The sequence below is a fragment of the Eleutherodactylus coqui genome, chromosome 2 (assembly GCF_035609145.1).
Source record: "Eleutherodactylus coqui strain aEleCoq1 chromosome 2, aEleCoq1.hap1, whole genome shotgun sequence".
Taxonomy (NCBI): Eukaryota; Metazoa; Chordata; class Amphibia; order Anura; family Eleutherodactylidae; genus Eleutherodactylus; species Eleutherodactylus coqui.
Window position 1 is genome coordinate 234,046,156 of NC_089838.1, and position 25,401 is coordinate 234,071,556.

The 25,401-nt window shown below is 43.7% G+C and overlaps 1 protein-coding gene across 1 annotated transcript in view; it reads right to left on the reverse strand.

Moving 5' to 3' along the window:
* Positions 1–16,055: 16,055 nt before the first annotated feature.
* Positions 16,056–25,401, reverse strand: part of FBN1 (fibrillin 1) — a 209,834-nt gene continuing 200,488 nt past the window's right edge. The window contains exons 64-66 of the mRNA XM_066592616.1: positions 23,720–23,951; positions 19,824–19,992; positions 16,056–17,605 (exon numbers count right to left, since the gene is read on the reverse strand). Coding sequence (XP_066448713.1) covers positions 17,219–17,605; positions 19,824–19,992; positions 23,720–23,951 — 788 coding nt within the window. The 3' untranslated portion in view covers positions 16,056–17,218. The remainder of the gene's footprint in view (positions 17,606–19,823; positions 19,993–23,719; positions 23,952–25,401) is intronic.

A 25,401-nucleotide genomic window follows, 5' to 3' on the forward strand; every position in this document is an offset into this window, starting at 1 on the left:
AAGGAACTTATTCCTGACTTGTATGAAATTACAATGAGGACAGTATGCCTCCGTAGAAAATGATTTCTCTTCCTTTTTTAGGCTTTCATGCCGTCTCATCCAGTTAGTGGATTCTATAGCTATGGTTTCACACTTTTTCGCCAAAAAGTGTAGCTCTAACAGTTTTACAATATTTTCTAAAGTCACAGCCTATGACTTGGTTTTTGATTTACTAAAGATTTAGGATAGAGACCATATACTCTACAGTTCAAGGACTACTGTGTGCCGACTAGTCCTATGTCATCCCTATCATGTTTTGACTCGCGCATAGCTGCAGCAGATCCTGGAAATTGCAGTGGCCCTCAGTTCCACTCTTTCAGTTGCAGTGTGGAACATCTGCCACAGCCAGTGACGATAGTTGGGATAATGGGCCATGAGAAGGAATAAAATCTTTATAGTCTAATTCTGGGCAGCTGTAACTTTTAACCTTTTATGGGCTCTTCTTTAAGGGCTTATTTACACGGCCGTATGTGTGAAACACTGTGTGTATTACTACGCCATGATAGGATGCGTTAAAAACTCTGTCAAACATGTTTGAAAATGAAGTTAGAAAATGCTGCACTTTTACTAATGCCCGTGTGAGAGTGGCCTAGCCTGTGATGAGTTTGTGGGTACATGAAAATATGAAAAATATAGTTTGTGTTATGGGGGAAAAAACAAACTACCCCATTTATTTAATAGAATGTATTTGTTCGAGTCAGAACAGTCGTTCCATGCAGATTCACCTGAATACTGCCTGAAACTAGAACAATATTCTTCTGCCGACTGGCGCCCCTGGAGTAGGGCCAACAACTTCCTGACTGCATAACCTGCACGATCGGGTTCATCAAAAATATTCCCCAGCTCAATGAAAAAAGAGTCTACCGACTGCAGACAAGCGTAATCAGCCGGTAAAGAATAGGCCCATGACTGAGGCCCTTCTCTGAGCAGAGACATAACAATCCCCACCCGTTGGGGCTCGGACCCAGAGGAACGAGGCCGCAAGCATAAAACAACTTACAAGCCTCCCGAAACCCAAAGAATTTTTTCCGGTCCCCAAAGAACACCTCGGGTAATGGGCATTTAGGTTCAGATACTGGATCAGCGGGCACAACCAACCGCTGCTCATGATGGCTGAGACGCCCCGACAGGTCCTGAACCACTCCGGCCAGGTCACGAATCTGAACGGTAATTGTATTGTAGGACTCCATTCACACCGTGAATCCCACCTCAAAAAAACGCAGGAAAATATTTTTTGGGCCAGTTATGTTACAGTACTAGTAGGGTGCACAGGTACGCACGGCGCGGGACTCCCTGACCCTCACCCATGCCAATATCCCTTCCTGGAGGTAGCCCCAAAGGTGGACAGGTCCAGGCCTCCAACACTGACCCTACGCTGTCTAGTGGCAGAACAGGAAGGAACCGCCATACCTATGCAGATGACAACTTACTAGTACCGACAGGCTAGGCCGATAGAATAAACCAACACAACAGGAAAACCACAGAACACAGGCAGAGCTGGACCGAGACAAGGTAACTTTCACTGGAGCAGGACCGAAGTCAGACATACAGGGAACAGAACCAATAACTGGCAACTGCTATCAGCAGCTGCCAAACTATATTCAGGAGTCTTCGCCCCTTGGGCGGAGACCAATCAAGCCGCTGACTGGAGCTCCAAGCCAGCCAATATAACTCACAGAGGTAGAGCGCACGCGCCTCTCATAGCAGGCATGCCACCCACCAGAGCACGGCGCCGCCACTCACCGACCCGAACGTGGGCGCAACACCATCCAAAAACGCAGCGGCGAACTGCGCCACTGCCACCCGTGGTCCTTGACCGGCCTTATGGTAACACATTTTGGCCTACTATTTACAACATTGCCTCAGTTGGGTGTTAGTTTATGGACAGCTCTGTGAGTTGACACCATAAAGGGGCTGCCATTTTCCTTTCAGCGTGAGCAGTATAAAGTGACTGATAGGTAGTGATAAGCGAATATTGACATAATCTGGTTAGGAGTGATCGGCCCAATTTTTACTCAAATAATTGGGAATCGGGACGACCTGATCCCGATTCCTATTATAGTCAATGGGAGTAAAATTCGGGTTCATTAATTTGGGCTTCCTAATGCAGCCAAATGCCTCCAAATTGCATGGCAATACAACCATACATCTGGGAAACACTGTGCTCATGGTTCAAAAAGGATGGATTATACCTACCTGATAATCGGGTTTCCAGTAGTCTCCACGACAGCACCAATTGAGATTGCCTCCTCCTGGTAGGACAGGAACATACTGAGAGGTTAAAAGCTCCCCCCCTTCCCCACTTTCCTCAGTGGATTCTAACGAATTGCCGGGGCAGGAGCTAAACTTAAATTTCTTCCCTTAACCGGGGTTTTTTTTTGTTTTTGTTTTGAATTTATATATTATATTACTTTCTTAGGGGGGGGGGGGGAAGGTACGGGTGCTGTCGTGGAGACTACTGGAAACCCGATTATCAGGTAGGTATAATCCATCCTTTCCCCCAGTCGTCTCCACGACAGCACCAATTGAGACGTACCAACTAAAGTTTATTAGGGTGGGATTGCTGCCGAGAGGACTTTGCGGCCGAAGGCCATGTCCTCGTCCTGCTGCACTTTTACCCTATAATGTTTAATGAACGTGTGGGTTTTTTTCCAGACTGCGGCCTTGCAAATTTGCTCGACCGAGGCTGAGCTGTGTTCGGCCCATGAGGACGCTACTGCCCTTGTGGAATGGGCTTTAAGAGCTAACGGGATTTCCTTCCCGAGGGCCTTATAGGATTCTATGATGGCCAGGCGGATCCACCTGGCTATGGACCTTTTTGCTGCTTTGTTACCCTTATTTGGGCCACTGAACTGGACGAACAAGTTGTCGTCCCGTCTCCAGTGGCTCGTTGTATCTATGTAGGCTAGGACTGCTCTCCTAACGTCCAGACAGCTTAGGGTTCTTTCCTCCTCGTTTTTTGGGTTACTGAAAAATGAGGGGATTATTATATCGTGGGACCTATGAAAATCTGACGCTACTTTTGGCATAAAGGCAGGGTCTGTTTTAAATATTAGTTTGGCGTCTGCGATTTTCATGAACGGGTGGCGGATGGACAAGGCCTGTAGTTCGCTAACCCGTCTTGCGGAGGTAATGGCTACTAAGAAGATGGTTTTGATTGTAAGCATTCTTATAGGTAGCCCCTCGATCGGTTCGAATGGTACCGTTGTCATGGCCCTTAGAGCCCAATTAAGATTCCAGTCTGGAAACAGGTTTATGGGTCTAGGGCGTAGTCTAGCTGCCGCTGTTAGGAACCTGTGGACCCATCTGTCGTCTGCGAATTTTGTGTCGCAAATGGCGCTAAGGGCTGAAACCTGGACTTTTAGGGTGCTCGGGGAGAGGCCCATCTCTAGGCCCTCCTGCAGGAATTCTAAGATTAGCGGAGTGTCGGGGATAGAATCCACGCGATCCCTTCCCTGTCTCCATGAGGAAAACCTTCTCCAGACCTTCTGGTAGATCAGGTGGGTCGTCTTTTTCCTACTGGACATTAGGGTTTCTACTACTTTCTCTGAGAATCCTTTCTTTCTTAGTGAGGATTCCTCAAGAGCCATGCCGTTAAGTGGAGCTTGTCTAGGCCGGGGTGGTTCAGTGGCCCCTGCGATAGAAGATCTGTCCAGGTAGGGAAGGTGACTGGGCCCTGGACGCTCAGTGTTGCCAGAAGACCGAACCAGCTTCTTTTCGGCCAGAAGGGGGTCACCAGGATTAGCGTGCATGCCTGGGTTCTGAAGTGCTGTAAGACCCTGGGGGTTAATGGTATGGGAGGGAAGGCGTACGCCAGCCCTTGTCCCCAGTCCTGGCCTAGGGCGTCTACTGCTGTCGGACGATCTCCTGGCCGGAGGGAGAAAAAGTTGCCTACTTTTGTGTTCTCCCTGGTTGCGAAGAGGTCCAACTGTGGGGTCCCCCACCGGTTGGTTAGGATTCTGAATGCCTCTGGGGAGAGGGACCATTCTCCTGGGTCTATTTGCTTCCTGCTGAGGAAGTCTGCTTTTTAGTTTAGTGTCCCCTTCAAGTGGGTTGCCGTGATCGAAAGGATCCGGCCCTCCGCCCAGTGAAAGATTTTCTGTGTGATGCTTTGCAGTGAGGGAGATCTTGTGCCCCCTTGGTGTCGTATATGGGCGACCGCGGCGATGTTGTCTGACAGTATCTTTATGTGTTGGTTCTGTAGCGAGTTGCCCAACTGCTGTAGAACCTGCCAAACTGCCTGTAGTTCTCTGTAATTTGAGGACTGTTCTTTTATCCTCTGAGGCCAGGGACCCTGAAAGAACTGGTTCCCCACATGCGCTCCCCATCCCCAGGCGCTTGCGTCTGTTGTGATGTGGGTGGCTGGGTTTTGTAGCCAGTGAACCCCTCTCCGTAGGTTCTCTGGGGATGTCCACCAACGCAGGGATGTTTTCACCCCGTTTGGGATGTACATTCTTGCTCCTAACGAGGACTGCCTTTTGTCCCAGGAGGATAGGACTGAGGCTTGCAGGGCTCTGGTGTGGGCCTGGGCCCATGCTACTCCTGGAATGCATGATGTCAAGCTCCCCAGGAGAGACATTGCTTCCCGAATTGTGCAGAATCGTCTTCGTAGGAAAGTTCTGACTATTCTTCGGATTTTTTGTATTCTCTCCTCGGGTAGGTAGGAGCATTGCGATTCTGAGTTGAGCGTTATTCCCAGAAACGTCTTCTGCTTGTCGGGATCTAGGCTGGATTTTTCCCAGTTTATGATCCATCCTAACGATTGGAGAAGCTCTAGCACTATCTCCAGGTGTTTTGTTAGGAGTTTTTTGGACTCTGCTATTAATAGAACGTCGTCCAGGTAGGGTACTACTAAGACCGATTTTTTCCTCAGGTGGGCGGCTACCTCCGCCATAATCTTGGTAAAGATTCTGGGGGCTGAGGATATCCCGAAGGGCAGGCATCTGAATTGGTGGTGCTCTATTCTTCTGCCCATGTCCACTGCGAACCGCAGGTATTTCTGAGACTCTTTGTGGATCGGAATGTGAAAATAAGCGTCCTTTAGGTCGATGGATGCCATGTAGGCTCCTCTGGGGATCAATTTTATCGTCGAGGAGATGGTTTCCATTTTGAATCTCCTGTATCGGACGCAGGTGTTCAGGTTTTTCAGATTTATTATCATCCGATGTTTCCCGCCGGGTTTTTTTTACTAGAAAGAGCCTGGAATAATGGCCCTGGGTTTCCTCGTTTCGCGGTACAGGAGATATTGCGTTTAATAGTTGCAAGTCGCGCACGCTTTGCCTTAGTAGATGTAACTGTTTTTTTGAGGCTTCCGTGGTAATAAATTTCCTTCTGGGGACGGACACCAGCTCTATCTGGTATCCATACTGTAGGATCTTCGGGATCCATGGGCCCCTGCAGATTGCGGCCCATTGATCCACAAAGCTCCCCAGCCTTGCCCCTACGGGGATGGCGTCAGGGTCTCTGCTTCGGCTCCCCCTGGTGGGGGTTGAAGAGGATATTCCTTCCTCTGCCCCCCTTGGGGTAACTCCAGCGGCCTGTCTTGCCCTTGCCTCGGTAGGCCTCGGGCTGTTGCATTGGAGCCCGGGAGAAGGTCTTCCCTCTCTGTGGCTTTTCTTCAGGGAACCCTTTTTTTCTGTCGGCCGCTTTTTCTAGAATTTTGTCTAGATCCGGTCCGAACAGAAATTGGCCGTAGAATGGGAGGGCACATAATTTATTTTTTGAGGCCAGGTCGCCTGACCATGATTTCAGCCATAACACCCTTCTGGCTGAGTTAGAGCGGGCTGTGGCCTTTGCTGAAAGTTTGACGGTCTCGGCCGCGGCGTCCGCTAGGAAGTTAGTTGCCATGTGCAAGATGGGAAGGGAGTCTAGGATCTGTTCCCTCGGCGTTTTATTGGTTAGGTGTAATTCCAGCTGTTCTAACCATACCCCCAGGGTCCGCGCCACGCAAGTGGCTGCGATCCCTGGCCTAAGGATGTTTGCCGCTGCCTCCCATGATTTCTTTAGGAGGCCCTCCGCTTTGCGATCCATGGGGTCTTTTAGCTGTGCGGCGTCCTCAAAGGGAAGAGTCGTCCTCTTGGCTACTTTGGCCACTGGGACGTCTACCTTAGGTATTTCATCCCAGCTTGCGCAAACTTCCTCTTCAAAGGGGTATCTCCTTTTTACGCCTCGAGCGGAGAAGGAGCCTGCGTCTGGTTTACTCCACTCTTTCTGAATTATTTTAGTGATATTCTTGTGGACAGGGAAGGTATGCTTGCGCCTCTCCCCAAGTCCACCAAATATCTCATCCTGTAGAGTCCGTGGCTCTCTGGGCTGTTCCATTTTTAGAGTAGCCCTGACTGATTTAATTAATTCCGTCAAGTCGTCTTGATGGAATAAATATTTCCTGTAGTCCTCCTCGTCTGAGGACTCCTCAGCCGCCTGTTCCTCTTGCTCTGATCCGATAGAATTCTCGGAATCAGAAGGCTCCTCGGGAACATACGCCTTTTTCTGGCGTTTCGCTGGCGGTGCCGGCTGTGACGTTAGGGCTGATCGAACCTCCTCCTTCATCAGCTTCCTAACGTCGTCCATGAATCCCCCCGATTCCTCTCTGACTAGCCTAGCTACGCATGCCTTGCATAGAGGCCTCTGGTACGTGGCTGGCAGTCTCGTCCCGCATTCCACGCATTTTCGCAGTTTTGTTCTGGGGGTGATGTCTTTTTTATCCCCCTGACAAACAAAGCATTTTTGCGGGTAAATATGCAATTTTTCCATGTACAGCATACTGGATATTTGCATTGTATTTTTTGCCGCACTGGCTACTTACGGCCGCTGAGGCTGAAGTTTCAGCTGTCTCTGGGGCTGGAGCACTCATTGCTATACCGGTGCTGCAGACACCCTGCGACCTGTAGTGCTGGTATGTTCTGGCTTCTCTCAGGTTCCTATCTCTTTTGAATTTTCGCGCTCCTGCGCTAAGCCCCGCCCCCTCCGCTCCTGATGCAGACGCGATGACGTCATCGCGCTGGACACGTGACGCGGCGCCCCGCCCCCTGCCGTCAAAGGGCTTCCTGGAGCGCCGCGCTGTAATTTCTGCCGGAGGACGAGGGGGACTGAGGCTCCCGCTTTGTACCCCCCATGGGCCGCCGCGGGAGGAACCTGGCCCGGGGGTTACCACCCCATGTGGCGTCCCGGGAGTCGTCTTGGCTGAGAAGGGAGGACAGGGTGAGCCACTGCCTTCCGATCCGCCGGTATGTAGAGTTTTGCTGGCTTCTCCACCAGCTCCTCTCAGCGATCCTGCCTCCTGGCAGGACAGGAAGACACTGAGGAAAGTGGGGAAGGGGGGGAGCTTTTAACCTCTCAGTATGTTCCTGTCCTACCAGGAGGAGGCAATCTCAATTGGTGCTGTCGTGGAGACGACTGGGGGAAAAGAAAAATAATAAAAATAGTTTCCGGGAGGGGGGGAGGGGCGGTCACTCGAAACACAGGAGTGTCACTGAAAACAAAAGAAATATCACATAGGGTCTGCTAGACCAAAAATTACACCAAGCAATGTAGCGTGCTGTTTTTTTTGTTGTTTTTTTTTACAATAAATTTAATTTTTAAAAAGAAGAATTATGCCAGATGAAGACCCAAACACGGGCTTCTTCTAATAAAAACGGAGCTGTAGCTCTTTCCTGTGCTTTTTACATACATATTTTTGTTTTGGGGGGAAAAGGAGAAGGGGAAGAACAACACCACCTGAGGGCAGACTGTGTTCTTGATAGAGATCTACAGTACTGTGCAGAGGTTTTAGGCAGGTGTGGAAAAAATGCTGCAAAATAAGAATACTTTCAAAAGTAGAAGTGTTATTAGTTCCTTTTGTCAATTAACAAAATGCAAAATGGATGAACAAAAAAGAAACCCGAATCAAATCAATATTTGGTGTAGTCATTCTTTGCCTTCAAAATCGCATCAGTTCTTTTCGGTACAGTTGCACACAGTTTTTGAAGGCACTCAGCAGGGTGTTTTTTTTTTCTCCAAACATCTTGGAGAACTAACCACAGATCTGTGGGTGTAGGCTTGTTTAAATCCCTCTGTCTCTTCATGTAAACCCAGAGAGACTCAATGATGTTGAGATCTCTTTGGGGGCCATATTATCAGTTCCAGGTTTCCTAGTTCTTCTTTACACTTAAGATAGTTCTTCATGACATTGGCTGTATGTTTCGGGTCGTTGTCCTGCCGCAGAATAAATTTTGAGCCAATCAAACACCTTTTATTCATGAAAAAAAATCTTACTTGGCAGCATTGCTGTATGCTGAGTCATATGTGACTGAAACTTGGTAGTGTGCTGTAACTAATCAGTGGGATTTGCCATGGGGGGGACGGGGTGCAGAAGTCAGGTGAAATCCACACCAGGTTCTTTTCTATAAAGGTCAGGAGATCCATATTGTCTGTGAACAGGCAGATGTGTGTCAGTTATCGCACCCAAAGCTGTGCTGAACACCTGTTCTGATAGCACATCGGCAGCATGGCAGGCAAGCACCTGTAACACATATTGAACAAGCTCCAGCTACTTGTCAAGCTTAGACACCCAGAAGTCAAAAAGGCCAACACCATGTCTGAGTACATTCACACGGGACCTGACACAGTCTTTGACCTTCATGGTTAAGTGCTGCCTGTGACCGTGAGTACTACCCTGTTTTGTTTCAGGCTACAATGGACTGAAAAAACTATGCTATACCTCTGTTAGACTTCTGCCACTAGTAGTGGTGCTTCTGGGGCTTCCTGCTCATCTCCCATGAGCTGCGATCACTTGTGGAGGCACCCCACTGCCATGGGCAAATTCTCTGCTCAAGCTGCTTAACTTTTTGTAGTCCTCTATGTATGTGCTGCTACTGATAAAATGCAAGCTTCTCCCAAACTGCTGCACAGATACAGCAGACATATCACTGTAATCAGTATGCATATCACTACCATCTGCTGCTCTCAGAGAGGGCTGTGAAAAGATAGGGACACATTCTCTTTAAAACTATAAAAAGTTGTTTAGTCAGCATGCCTCGATTTTACATGACCAATGACAGTGGACTGAGTCAACAATGTGATGCAGCAGCCAAAAAGGCAAACACAATTCTAGGACGTATTAAGAGAAGCATAGAGTCTAGATCATGTGAGGTAATTATCCCCCTCTTCTCTTCCTTAGTCAGATGTCATCTGGAATACTGTGTCCAGTTCTGGGCACCCCACTTTAAAAAAGACATAGACAAACGTGAGCAAGTTCAGCGAAGAGTTACCAGGAAGGTGATGGGTCTGCAAATCATGTCCTATGAGGAACGGTTAAAGGAACTGGGAATGTTTAGCTTGCAAAAAAGAAGGCTGAGAGGAGACTTAATAGCGGTCTACAAATATCTGAAGGGCTGACACAGTGCAGAGGGATCAGCCCCATTCTCATTTGTACAAGGAAAAACTGAAGCAATGGGATGAAACTGAAAGGGAGGAGACACAGATTAGATATTAGAAAAAACTTTCTAACAGTGAGGGTGATCAATGAGTGGAACAGGTTACCACGGGAGGTGGAGAGTTCTCCTTCAATAGAAGTGTTCAAACAAAGACTGGACAGACATCTCTCTGGGATGATTTAGTGATCTTGCACTGAGCAGGGGGTTGGACCCGATGACCCTGGAGGTCCCTTCCAACTCTACCATTCTATGACTAGGTTATGCTCCATTCCACTTACTGCTTCCAGTGTACATCCAGCTCTTTCATTTCTCTCCTCATCCTCCCAAGCTTCTTCCAGGATCAATCTCCGCATCCTCCCAAAGGAGATGCATGCTTTATATTACATATCCCACTTATTGCTACATAATACACTTTTGCTTTGTTATGTAATGTATTGATTCTCTGCCTTTGCAGCCTCCAGGGAAATCTTCCCCATCCAAATGCAGTATGTAGTAAAGACGTATGATGGTAACCTTTGGATTCTGGGCGTTCTTGTTTTCCAGGGAGTTTTTGGGCATGATGCTGAGTAATCTGGGAAATACGTCAGATTCTTGAGAGAATTGATGAGCTCCATTTTCCACTGCTGTCTGTAGTCTATAAAATCTCAGCTTGGTTTCAAATGATGAAACAACTGGCTTACAATGGTTCCATTGCACATGCTTTCCTAGATTATCATGCATAAACCATAAATTAGACTGTAGGCTGAACCCAAATGAATTGTCATTGTGAATGGCTTTCTTTTCTGCAATGTCCCACATATAGATCAATGTATGTTGACATCAAAATATTGATTTTTTTTTTCTTCCGCTGCTAAAAACACGTTATCAACATGAGCATGAAAAAACATCATATTTCAGCTCTTTCCTAATTTGACTTTTGTGCTGCTTCTTTTAGACCTCTAGAACAAACATGTTTCTCTAATTTAGGTTACATAATTCTTACGTGTGTGTGTGTGTATAGAGAAAGAGAAAGCCAGAGGCCCAAAATGTCACGTGAAAACAGCCCAACTCCACGTGCCATGTCCGGGCGCTAGATTTAATGCAATTGCCGCCAAGTGATAAAAAAAATACATCTCCCCTTCCTGTTACTTGTACACATGTGCCATATATATATATATATATATATATATATATATATATATATATATTTTGCACGGGGGTTGTACTGAAAGTAACACACACACACACACACACACACACACATTATATATATATATTATACCTCTGAAATACCTATTGTGCCAAACAGATATTTAATATACTAATGTTTAGAAAATCGTTCTTTAAAATACATTTATGGTCGACATTTAAGAGCATTGAACACCCTTTCCATATGCACTCTGCCAAAGTGCACATCACTTTGCTGCATGGTGCTGGATGGTAACCTCAATGGTCACCAAAGCAAGGGAAAAAAAATTGTCCGTGGTCACCATTTTCAATCACAGCAACTGCTTGTTATTTATTTGCCCAACTGCTGAGTGGCTTCAATTCACATGAGCCATAGTGAAGCTGCTGATGGCTAAGTATAAACGTAATGGGTATATAACTGAGCGTACAATCGTTGGTCAGTCAGTACACAGTATAGTGTAACTGCTGCCTTTGCATCTTGAGTACTGATGTATCTTGCAAACATTGACACACTTACATTGTTTGCCCACCTGATAACCACAGGAGCCCAGAAGTGATCAACAGTTGAGATCCTACTGTAATGTCTGGGATAGAGAAACCTCTGACCCCAGACATTTAACTCCTTAGATATTGACTTTCCATATCTAAGTGCTTGGTAAGGGCATGCCTAATAGATTTCCTGTCAGTTTATTACCAGGTATACAAAAAGGTATATAAGTAATCAGCAGATCACTTTGTGAAGACCCTGAGTGAGACTGAAAAGACATAAGTTTTCACCAGAGTAATTTGAGTTGCAGGAAGAGGCAGCTCAGCTATTTCCATAATCCTGGACATCTCAGCTACGATTGACTATATTTTGGTTGTGATACGGACATTACTTGTGATGAACTAATATGAAAGTACTTGCTGTATTTTTCTGACTATAAAATGCATTTTTAGCAAGAATAGATTTTGCTAAACTGTCCCTGAACCTTATAGTCTGAATGACTTCTCCCCGTACCTGTCTGTTCCATGTCCAGCCAAGTGCAGAGTAGTGATAATGTGGCTCCTCCCTCCTAGACCCCGGCAGGGAGCTGAGCTTTCACTTTAAATAACCCTTGAGAAACTGATCCTAGTTACCTACCCCAGCACAAGTTACCAACTGACAGCAAAAATGATTCAATGATGGACTGTCAGATGATCTGGAGTTTGGAAAAACTGATTAATATCAATATTGATCAGGTATAAAGCACAATAAAATCCACAAGCAAGAAAGAGGAGAGACGGGCACAATTTCCTCCAAATGGACCACATCCCATGTAACGCCTAGCAGGCTATTACAAGATCGTTCTACATAGAATGCTTCAACTATGAGTCCCAACAACATAGTTCAATGGAGAAAAAGCTCCACTGTACTCAATATAAAGCAAAAAGTTTTAAAAATTTGAAGCCATAGCGTGTCAAGGCCTCCAGTAAGAGTATGAAAAGACTGTAGCCTGGTTTATTACTTTCATGTGTTATGGCTTAATTTAAGATTAAAACAATAAACTTTTAGCTTTGTAGTGAGTGCCACAGATTATTCTTCATTGGCGAAAAAAGTACTGCAAAAATGTATGTACCTAACCTTACTTCAGTCACTAATAACTCTCTACAATAGTGGTGTACTAGGGACTTCAAATGTCAAAAAGCACAGGGCACTTGGGGCTTATTTGCCAATTATGGAGCCAGACTAAAACAGGCTCATAACAACATGCATCAAAAGTAGGGCACAGGATCCTCCTTGCTGCCTATAACCTACTTCAGCATGGACACACACATGCATGCACCTAACTGCAGGATGATTGGAGAGGTGGGTGGATAGAAGAGGCTTTCATGGTAGTGTATTCTCTGTGTGTGCACAATTTCCTCCTTTTAGTATACTGATGTCTGACCATCTATATGAGTGTTTTGGACATCTCATTTCAAAATATAAGATTGCCATCCAAAGGGGAAATCCATGTGGACACTTCACCAGTGTTGGAGAACTACATTGGGCTCATTCAGACAGGCATTCTGTTGTGCCTCACTCATTCCCTTAATTAATGAAGATTATAAGAACATATTAACCCCCTTTCTATCTAACTACACACAAAAAAACTACTACTACTCAGGTCACGTTACTATAAAATATATTTTTTAATGGAGCTTTTATGGAGTTGCACCTCCACTCCCTTTTTCAGACTTCCCACAAGATTGTGTACTGTCTGAGATTTCATGCCATGGCTCACAGTCAGTGTTTCTATTTATCCATAAGGTGTTGTAAGGGTGGAAGTCAGAGCTTTATAGAGGCCAATTGGTTTCTTCACATGAAACTCATTAAACCAGGTCTTTATGGACCTTCTCTGTTCATAGGGGCACAGTCATGCTGGAGCAGAAAAATGCTGGATGGAAGTGGCACTGGGAGGAAAAAAAGCTGAAGTAGCTACACAGTACACAAAGCCCCCGTAACTCTAGCATATTAAATAATAGAAATTTTGAATATTTTAAAAACATTTCCATTGTAAGATTTTTCAAGCCATAGTCTGTTCTTTTAGTGCCCTACTGAGCAGAGCTGAACGTTAAATGGTAGAACTGTTAAATTCCTTTCAGTTACTTCATAACAAAGCCCAAGATAAGTTATTTGCTAGTATAACGAATGCATTCTCCGTAGGTTACCAAATCAAATCTACATGAAACACAAGAGAATAAAACCATTTAAATGAAAGCATGGTTTTATTCTTTAACATATGATTGGAATTTTTTTGCATTTCTTCACTGCAAGTAGCAAAGATTTTACTTTGGGCCGCTTTTTACAGATTTGATTAGTATTTTTCATCCATATTCAGCCAAAATCAGGAGTGTACCTAAGAGAGAGGTAAGTGCTTCCATTATACTCTTTAGAATTTACTCTTGGTTTTGGCTCAAAAATACAAATTTAAAATACTGACAAAGAGGACACCGTTAGAAAGTATCCCAGATTGTGTCATTTGGATTTAAAGGGGTTGTCCCGCGGCAGCAAGTGGGGTTCAGCACTTCTGTATGGCCATATTAATGCACTTTGTAATATACATCGTGCATTAAATATGAGCCATACAGAAGTTATTCACTTACCTGCTCCGTTGCTAGCGTCCACGTCTCCATGGCTCCGTCTAATTTCGCTGGCTTCTTGCTTTTTTAGACGCGCTTGCGCTGTGCGGTCTTCTGCCTGGTGAATGGGGCCGCTCGTGCCGGAGAGCTGGTCACCGCGTCGTCATCGTAGCTCCGCCCCGTCACGTGTGCCGATTCCAGCCAATCAGGAGGCTGGAATCGGCAATGGAACGCACAGAGCCCAGGGTGCACCATGGGAGAAGACCCGCGGTGCACCATGGGAGAAAACCGCAGTGCATCCCTGGGAAAGGACCGGCGGCCATCTTAGGGAGAAGATTTTTTAAACTCCTTATTTCGTCGGATCGGTGAGTAGCAAGCGGTTTAAAAACGGGCTAATGTAACATTTTGATGCTTGCCACGAGACAACCCCTTTAACTACTGTCTAGGCGGCTAAACTCCTTTTGAGCTACTTCTTAGGTTTGCCCTTTAGGTGCACTTGCCACTTTTTTTTGTTTTTGGACACAATATAAACATTTTTTGCAATTTATGTTTTTAAATCTCTAGATAAACCTGTATTGTAGCATAGATGACTGAGTATATCAGGCTCGAGATCTAGCCAGTATATCCTTGTTAACCATTCCAACCTGAATTTAAAGGTGATTCACACACAGTGGAATTATTGCAGAATGCGGGCAAAAATACCCCGTGTATTACCCAATGTAAGTGAATGTAGTTTTAACAAACCTTATTCACTTACAGCTTAAAAAAATCTGTACACGCTGCAGTGATCTGCTGTGACTGTATATGGATCACCGCTAATAGCTGAGCGATACCTGGATTTGATATGGTTTTTCTTAACAAGCTCAGGCAGTTAGCGGAGATCTGCATGTGGTTACAATGGGTCACTACAGCATGCATGGGCACCCTATAGGCTGTCTCCGGACGGCCGTATGGGAGTTACTCCTGAATTGGGATTCAGTACCTATTAGTCCCCGAGTATGTATTAAGGACTTGACATCCTCAACACCATACAATAGTACACAAGTGAATGGTGATCTACAAAACCCCATTCACGAGTTGTATAAAAAGTCAATTTGGATTTGAGAATCTACAGCATACAGTACATGTCACAAGTTCATTCCCCAGTAATCGTCCTGCAGATTTCACTTAAAACAATGGAAAGCGTAAAATGTCCTGCAAAATCCTTATGTTACATGCAGATTTTGCGAAGTATTTGTTGATGATTTAGATCATTATTGATGTCCCCATGTAGTGGAAAATAGTGCAGATTGTCCGCAATGGAAAATCTGTACCAAAATCCACATCACTTCTGCTTCAAAGTCCTCACCTTTGGTACGTTTTTTTTTTGCAGATCTGCATTTGATTTTACACTTGCAATGAAAATCAGCAACCAAACCAATAGTGTGAACATACCCTGAAGGTTCTACCCGCAGTAGAACTTCCCCCCCACCTGTGAGCATGGCCTATACTTCTGAGCCTAAGGGCTTTTACCCACTAGCGGTTTTCTTAACGCTGCGATATCGCTGCATTTTCTCACTCCAAATGTCAATGGGACTTTCTAAAATTAAAATCGCTTCGCTCAAAAATCGTACAAGCGCAAACTTGCAATTTCTGTGCGGTGCGATTTTAACATTAGAAAGTCCCATTCACATCTGCAGTGAAAAAACGCTGCAATATCGCAGCGTTAAAAAAACACTAGTGGGTAAAAGCCCTAAAAATATAATCTTTGTAACATCTCATGCACACAAAACATGATGCAAGCTCCAGGTTGTTCTATAGCTATTTATTTTCACATACTAGGGCAAAAGTTATATTTTCATTTCATGAAAAAAAAATGCTAAGTTGGATTCTGAGGCACAATTATTCCTGCCAACACCATCTACATCCAGCAGACGTGTGTAATGCAGGCCAAATAAATGGAATTGGAAAATATATGGGAAAAACTGATTATCTCTCGAAATGACCAGCGCTGCAATTGTGACCGAACGAATTCTATTTGGGAACAGATCAAAGTCAAAAGCCCCTTGAAAGTCATTTGTAAAATGGAATGTAAAACTGCGGTCCTGGTGCAAACGAATAACTTACCATGTACAATATATATGAAGCTGTGAATAAAATACTATATTTATCACATAATGCATTATATCATATTGTGCAAATCAATCCATCGCCACGTGGATACAAGGAATAGACGGCAAATCCCTGGAAGCTAAAAAAGAATCCTCTCCACGGAGATCCAGTAAACCGTGACTGTCAAGGATTTTGAATTTTACATGGTACTAATAGAAAAAGCTTTAACGACACGGTAAGAATCAACGTCAGACGTTCACATTGTAACGTTTACAGCAGTAGGTTGGCTGCTGATTTATTCTGTAAATTTAATAAATTTTTACTTCTTCACACAGATGAAAAACAGATGTTTCATTTAAGTTCTGTAAAACCGAGTACCACAGGACATTACAGGAAAGCATACTGTCTTGGTCCTCCCGCCAACATTAACCTAAACATACAGTAATAGTTGTTGTATGATTTTATCAGTATATTGTAACGTAACTACTTTGGTTTGATTGAACAATGTAACAAAAATGCGACATAAAAAATAAACTATTGTTTTATTGTGGCCCCCATGACTCTGAGCCCTTAGTATGAATGCCGCAGGGTACTTACAATGTGCAATGTATGTCATATAGTGTAGGATGGCACTGAATTTGCTTTGTTAATCCCATGTGGTCATCTGACCTCAGTGCATTCACCTAGTTTCAGAAATTGCACCACTAGGCTTCTGGATACAAGTAGTTGGTCTTTATAAGCACCGTTTAAAATAAAAAACCCGAAACCATTTCAGGTTTTATATCTAGTTTTACAATTGCTCCAAGGATAAATAAAAGCTTGATTACAGTATACACACATGTCATGTACATGACATATAGAGATAATTGAGATAAACTATAGCTAACTTTGGTTGATTTTTGTAAAATTTAACCATTTTAGACAGAATAATGGTTGACTTCTAAAATGTGTACATATTACAGTGCATTCATACAAAAGGTTTTGAAAAGAGTTACTAGCACCAAAAAAGGTATCATAAATGTCTGGCTTAGTGAGTTTAGGTGGCATGGAAAACTTTGAACTTACCAACCAGAGAAGTCCAACACAAAACAACTTTATGTACCTCTGCTAAAATTGTCAAACATTTCAGCATCAAAGGCCAATTTCCATTCCAAAAAAGTCCCCAAGTTAAAAACTGGCGTTTTCACCATATGAAGGTAGCTCAGCTACATACTATGTAAGAAGCCTGAGAAAGTGGTTGTGTTGAGCTGGGATAATGATCCTGTACCTTACATATGTCATGAGAAGAAAGTGCTTTTTATTCATAAAAACATACTTATGAAGGGTCTGTACCAAAGCTATGGGAAATCAGTGAAATTGAGCAAGGAACATTCATGTCTACTTATAAACCTTTGGTTTTTTTTGCTGTTCTTAGGTTTGCCGAATTATTGAAGTAAGATTTTAATTTTCATTTTAAGAATGTCACCCAGTTCACCAGTGAGGTAGTCTCTGTCATGTTTATCTTCAAGCTGGATAAGCTCTTTCTCCTTATAAAGAGGAAAGCTGCTAATCTCTAGGTCATAAACACCGGGGACTGGCTTCTTCTTACTCAGGTGCAGGTAACTGATTCCCTCTTTTTGGTTGAGCCTGAATATGCCGTCTTCATTTCCTGAGTCTATTACGTATCTGTTGTGATGTTGGAGAGTTGTGAGCGCTGGAGTCAGCTCCAGAATACGGTTTCTGATGTTTAAATGGGAGACTTTAAAAGAAAGAATTGCTGCTTTCTCAAGATCCCAACTTGCGAGGTTAACGGATTCCAACTCAAGTTTCTCCTAAGAAATGAAAAAACAAAACAAAAAGCAAATCAGTAATCTGTAAATATAACATCTTTGAATCTGTTCATGCTGACTTATAGTTGCAGTCTATCACATTTCCATTGCCCCTGATGGGCAGAATAGTGCCGGTAAAAATGAACCTAAGTCAATGGGATGATTTACAAAGAGAATCTGTCATATAAGTCATGGGAAAGATGGAAGATATGACTCAATATGGACAGAGCCTCAACTCTATTTTATGCAGTCAGCCAACATCTCTGAAGACCTTTTTTCATCACCAACATTAAGGGGTTACTCCAAAATTTAGCATTTATTACCTACCCCCTCCCAATGCCATGCAGTAGACATATGTAAACATTTCAAGGCTGTTCTATTATATTTCTGTAATTGTATCTGTATAGTATGAATTATTACTGAGCTTGGATGATGGCTGACGGCCCTCCTGACTGCTGCAAACATTTAAAGACCGCCAAATGAATATGAATTGTGCATATCCTTGAAAGTGGCAGTATCAGGGCTTTCCAAATAATTTTAACTTCGCTTCCTGCTTTAATTATGCACAAACAGGATACAATCCAGTATACTAATTGCTTTATTCAGGAATGCTACTTGTCCTATAATTTAATGAACCGATCAGTGTATTTATATTGGCGGCATGGTCTTGTTTAAATTTGTTGCCGGTCGTAGAGTCCCGATCCCCATAATCGTATCAAGAAAACACTCTGCGTTTGAAAAGAAGCTGAAACATGATGTGATGTTTCCAATCAAGCGTCCACCTTCAGCACAAGATAGACAATAAAATAGGAAGAATTCCAGTAGGGTTGAACATTTTATAGGCACTGCATGACCTTGTAAATAGTCCTTTTAAAAATGACCCTCATTTTTTCTGAATTCCTTGTAAGGAAAATGCTGGAACAATTTATCCCATAAATCTTGTCTACAGACCTTGGCAGGAAAGCAAAGCCTAATTATGCTTAACGTATTACTGAATGAACAATTTATGTAACTAATTTTAAAAAAATGTATTCTCATTGGTAGACATACAAAGTGATGAAAGAACCCGATTTGTTTCATGGTCAAGGACTTGGAATCTGCACCTTTAACACTACATCATTTTAATTTCCATGTTCTGTGCTGATTAATTTCTTATCTCTTAATAGAGGTCAGAGCTTCGTTTTCTCATACAAATCCCCAGTATAGACATAGGGAGGTATTTATCATCATTTGATGCCACTTTTCTCGCAACTTTTTTTTTTCCTTTTTTAGTTTTAAATGTGACAAGTTTAGCAAATGTTGCACAATGTCGATAAATTCAACTATGTCTAGAGGCGTGGGATCACTTTGTACGTCACCCGGCTACTGCAGTGATCTTGCGACAAATGTTGCAGTATTCATAAATATCTCTACATCCTGGCCAAGTGACTAGGCAGGTTTCCTATTCAATACACTTTGAAAAGTGAAACGAGACGTGTAACATCTGCTGTTTTTGGTGCAAAGTAATCGTAAATTTGTCTAAGGCCCCCTGCACATGGGCGGAAATTCCGCGGTGGGATTTCCCGCCCGTGGAAGCTGCCATAGGATTGCGTTAGAAAACACAATCCTAGGCAGACGGCCCCGATTTGTCCCCATGAAATCTCGTGCAGAAAACAAATCGCGGCATGCTCTAGAAATGTCACTCAGCGGCTGCTGGCCCCGTCAGCATGTGCACCGGCCGGGCAGCAGCCAGCACACCACAGAGCCGGGGCCGCGGGAGCAGGTGAGTGCCGCGCTGGTCCCTGCAGGGGCTCGGGTCGGGTCCCGCTGCAAGAATTCTCGCAGCGGGATCTGACCCGGCCGTCTGCAGGCAGCCTAAGGGTATGTTCACAGGTCGCTGATTTGCTGCAGATTTTAATGCAGATCTACACTAAATGAAAAAGGTAAACTTCTGCAGATCCGCAACAAAATCTGCGTCATATCTGCAATGTGTGAACACCTCCTTAATCGATTTGTGCCAAAAAGCACACCAGTAATAAGCGTCCCACAGGTTTAAAGGGAGACCCACTAACCCTCTATTCTTTGGTTCTGATATGTTAAAAACATATAAGTACATGATTTTTATGAAAAAAGAATTACGTTTGAGGGTGGACATTCATTTTGATGTTTTTAGAAAAGTACCACCATCATTAAGCCTTTTTCATTTCCTTTTCGTGTAACCTGTGCAGTTCATTATAATTACCTCATCTTCTGTCGCTGTGTCATTGGTACTTCTCCGTTTCCTTCCTCTTTTGGGATAGCCATTGATCTTACAATCATAGCATGCCTCTGGGGATAAAGAATTGTCATCTATTTCCCCACTGACTGCCATATCCTGGCCTCTGCTCAGTCCGGCTCCAGTTACGCAGTGCCTAAGAGAAATAACAGTAATATAGGTGAATCTGCACCCTGACATCTCTGATGGTGAACACAGAGAACAGAAAACGTTTGCTTTATTTATGGATTGTAATCCCTCTATTTGTTATATTGCACACAGATTCCAAGTTTCAAAATATTTAGTAATAAATCATGAAAACCCAGCGCTCACCAAGCCCACCTTAATAAATGGTCCCATGCCAAACTCCAAAACAGTTTTTCATCTTTACACAGACAATAACTGAGAAGTTAGAAAATGCTAGCACATGTGACATAGCCCTTACGCTACACACTTTGTTCCAAGGGCGGCGGCATTAAAAGCTTTTCATGCCAAGAGTCGTTTCTGAGAATTGTTCCCAACTGCAGGAAAGTCATTGCCTCAGCTTCCAACACACTGTAGCATCTAATTACATCTTTAGCTGTTATTTTTCTTGCAAAACAGATTAATGGTTTGTGCACACATTGCCGAGAAGGTCAGCACCAAAATCCATGGGTGCATTTTGGTTGCAGAATTCATTCACCGCACTGAAAATTTGCACTATTTCCACAATAAATAGAGCAGCAAAGCGTTTCAAAATTCCTAGTGCAAGTGCCATGGTCTCTTCTCAGGCATGTGAGGTCATGTTCATGGGTCACATAGTCTAAGAGAAGCTGCGTCCCATTCAAATGAATGGAACTGAGCTGCTATACCAGGCAAATCCACTATCCAGTGCTCAGCGATGTGTGTGGTATGGACTGCAGAGCTCACCCAAGCGCCGCTGTCACAGTTAGCTCACTAGCAGGGATCCTGAGCAGTGGACTTTGCTGATCAACTATTGATGACCTATTCTGTGGAGACGTCATCAACAGTTTAGAGCAGAAAAAAAACCTTTAAAATAAAACCCTAAATACATTTTCATACTTAGTAAAATAGAGCTACTATGGTCTTGTAATACATTGATTGTCAAAAAAAAAATCCCTTCCTAAGGGTGCGTTCACACGAGCGCATAAACGGCGCGTTTTTGCGCCCAATTGTATAAATGTGACCATCTGAGGCATTGGTTTCCAATGTATTCGTTCGCACGGGCGATTTTACGGCGCGTAAAAACGGCAACCCGAAAAAAACCCGGAACATATGCGACCGAAATACGCGCCAACGCATATTCGATGGCCGAAAAGATAGTTTGCAAAGTAGGAACAAACGATAATATGCTTTCTAGCTCTGGTCATGATCGCTGAAAAACGTTCTTTCTGGCGATTAAACGCTGCGCACGTGCGAACGTAAATACGCCTACGCTCGTGTGACCGCGCCCTTAGGAGGAGTTGTCAGAATCAAATTAAACTTTCTCTGTGTAAGGGCTCCTTTCCACTGGCGATAGCGATATCACTGCGAGAAAATCGCAATGTTAAAATCGCATCGCAACGCTGCAAAATCGCAAGCTTTTGCGTTGCGATGCGAGAATCTGTTTTGCCATTGCACTGTATGGGCAACAGAAAAATGCAAAACGCTGAAACAATCCTCCTGCTGCGATTTTTAATGCTTCCATCACAGCTTGCCCTTAAACATCGCTAGTGGAAAGGTTGTAATAGAACAACATGTGTGGGACTTTCCTGCGAGAGCTCGCACTCACGCATCGCACTGAAAACGTGCGATTACCTCGCCAGTGGAAAGGAGCCCTGATTGTAACATTGATATAAGTAAGTGATTACAATGTCAGAGCAAAAGGATAATTTATTGCAGAGAACTGAAAGCTTGAAGGGAGGCTCTAATACCCTGTTGTACCACCTCTAGCTTGGATAGATGTGATACGGGGGGCATGGAGGCTCTAGTACCCTGTTGTACCGCCTCTAGCTTGGATAGAAGATGTGATACGGGTGGGCATGGAGGCTCTAATACCCTGTTGTACCACCTCTAGCTTGGATAGATGTGATACGGGGGGCATGGAGGCTCTAATACCCTGTTGTACCACCTCTAGCTTGGATAGATGTGATACGGGGGGCATGGAGGCTCTAGTACCCTGTTGTACCGCCTCTAGCTTGGATAGAAGATGTGATACGGGTGGGCATGGAGGCTCTAGTACCCTGTTGTACCGCCTTTAGCTTGGATACAAGATGTGATACGGGGGGCATGGGGCTCTAGTACCCTGTTGTACCACCTCTAGCTTGGATACAAGATGTGATACGGGGGGGCATGGAGGCTCTAGTACCCTGTTGTACCGCCTCTAGCTTGGATACAAGATGTGATACGGGGGGGCATGGAGGCTCTAGTACCCTGTTGTACCGCCTCTAGCTTGGATACAAGATGTGATACAGGTGGGCATGGAGGCTCTAGTACCCTGTTGTACTGTCTCTAGCCTGGATACAAGATGTGATACGGGTGAGCATGGAGGTTCTAGTACCCTGTTGTACCACCTCTAGCTTGGATGTAAGATGTGATACGGGCTGGCATGGAGGCTGTAGTACCCTCTGTACCACCTCTATCTTGGATACAAGAAGTGATACGGACAGGCATAGAGGCTCTAGTACCCTGTTGTACCGCCTCTAGCTTGGATACAAGATGTGATACAGGTGGGCATGGAGGCATTAGTACCCTGTTGGGCCACCTCTAGCTTTGATGTAAGATGTGATATGGGCAGGTATGGAGGCTCTATTATCCTGTTGTACCGCCTCTAGCTTTAATACAAGATGCAATACGAGCGGACATGGAGATATACAGGTTTTGTATGGTATCCTGCGACAATTTTTTTTACAAAGAGTGTATACCAGGACCATTCATTCTTTCATTCTAGTCCTAATCTAAATTTCCGAGGTGTTCTCTACAGTATAGATCCTTAACAGCACAAAAATAACAAGTTGTTCCCCAACCAGCTACTTCCCTGTGCATTTTGAGCAGTGCATGCAGGTGATGTCAGAGAAGGAAGTGTCATTTTGGCAACTTGTCTTTTACATCTGAGAAACATGCAGTAGTTTTGTTATTTCCTGTGGTGTTAAGAACAACTTAGTAACTTACATTTTAGAGACCACAGAGAGAGAATTAATGGCTCTGGTATGTAAAATGACTTCCGTAGCTTTATTTTACTGTTTATGAAAATCTATCCAGTATTTCACACTACACAAATAAGACGTAGAGCAGCAGCAGGTGTCAGCTGGACCGTGAGGCAGTGGGGCTCATTTATCAAAGACACAATCACTCGAGCAGGGCAGATCTCTGCTGCCATTTTTGTCCAGAACATATTTATGTGTTTTTAAAGCAAGTCTATAGAAACATTCTTATGGTTGAAGCAGGTGCAAATCTGTTAAAAAGTATGTTCTCAGATTAAGGTCCTGGAACCCTCCTGCAATATATCACACAAGGGACATCTGCATGATTGTGTCATATAGTTCCTAAAGCGAGTAACAATAAGTACTGAATCAATAGTTATATTTCGTCCCGTTATGCAGATGTGATTTTTATGGCCACATAACAGGGCTACAACACGCCCATCTGTTTAAGCCCAAAGTGTTAGTTGAATCCATAGTTTCCTTGAATATGTGGTAAATATAGACGTCACTACACTTAAAGCTTTCATCACCCCATAATGCTTGGCCTCATATTTTGGAGCCTTCTCAGGTGATTGTGAAAAGACATATGGGAGCACAGATGTAGCATGAATAGATAAAATTCATTTTAACCGCAGTGCTGCCTTACTTCAGTTTACCAAAATAAGATTCATGGTTCTGCATTAGAGAAAAAAAAATGCTTACCCTTGTCCTACCCTGAAGTAGCCCGGTGGGCAACCACACACATAACCCCCTTCTGTATTGGAACAGCCGTAGCTACATGGAGCCTGGGAAGAACTGCACTCATTGACATCGTGGCAAGAACCTGCAAACTGCTCAAACTGAAATCCTGTAGGACATATGCACTTGAAGCTGCCCAGAGTATTGTGACATGTGGCTCCTCCGCACATTTGGCTGCTCAGGCACTCGTTCTCATCTGCAAGGGAACACCAGACAAAGGCAAATTACAATCAGCGGGTTTTAGCATTTGCTGAAAAACTATGTACACATCTCCAATTCTACCATTTCAGATTGCAGGATGCTAGTGTGGCCACAGACATGGAAGCAAATGGCAAATAATGGAAAGAACATTTGTGATAAAAGAGACATTTTCATTTGATCACATGAAGTACTAATACTTAAATCTACCAATATTAGTTTTGTTATTATTTTAGATTCAGCTTCACATCCCTCTTCTTTAGTACTAAAATAAACTGTTCTGAATAATAGTGTCATAGTAACATGCTAATATTAGTGGAGGTCTATAAACTCGGACACCCATTGTTTACTAAATTAAAGGGCCATGATGCTTTTTAAGTAAATGGGAATGAGCTGCAATGCCAGACACAGCCCATGGACAAGAGTGGCGCTGTTTCGGGGGAAAAAAAGTTTTTTTCTTCCCCCCTAATACCAGACTAGCCCTTTAAAGAGATGTAAACCTCCACTGAGATAATAGGAGAGCGCAATTTCCTTTTCTACGGGAACATTGAAATAAACAAACAATCTTGGTTAAATGAATCTCATATGGGCAATACTGTTCTGTTATTAATAATACTTGTAGACAACAGAAGAAGAAATTTGGAAATTTGTCTGGAAACAGGATATCTTTCTATGTCTATTAAAAATACAATAGCGAAGACAGTCGTTGTGACACACATGTGTTCACTCGCCGATGGCACGCCGAAAACATCTGTTACCATCAAATGTTACACGGAAGAACACTTCCTGTTATTGGGATCAGTTTAGTTTACAGCTAAACAACATAAATGTAACTGTCTCTGAGCCACATGATGATTGCAGTAGTCTATAGAAGAATGCGACCACCGCAACACTTATGGGCTTATTCTTATATGGGCTGACATATAAACTCCACATCGGCCAACTAAAGAGACCGAAAGTGCAAACCTTAGACTATTTCTTCAGACTGGCCCAATGCACGTTACATCTATCTTGATCCTGCTGATATTTCAATATACCTATGCTTCCTAAAATGGAAGGTATTTTTTTCATAGCTTGACCCCATCAGAGACCTTTCATGTAGGATAGAATTATTCAGTGCAGATACCTCTGCGTCACCATGTTATCCCTATGGGGATTGGATTTTGCACCTGTTAAAATCCGTGCGTCTTTACTTCAAAACCGCAAGATTGGATTCCGCAGAGGAAAACCTTTCTAATGGGAATTGTTGCAGCAGATTTCTAACATTCAAGAAATGCAATTCTGCTATTAAAGTCTGCGTTAAAAAAAATGCAAGAAATTCAATAAGATGTTCCGCAGAATGCATTCCAGAGTTAAAAAACACGTCATATTCCGCATATGCGCTGTGTCCTGCGGACAATTCCGTCCTGTGTGACACGTCCTTTATATATCCATTAAACAATCCTCAT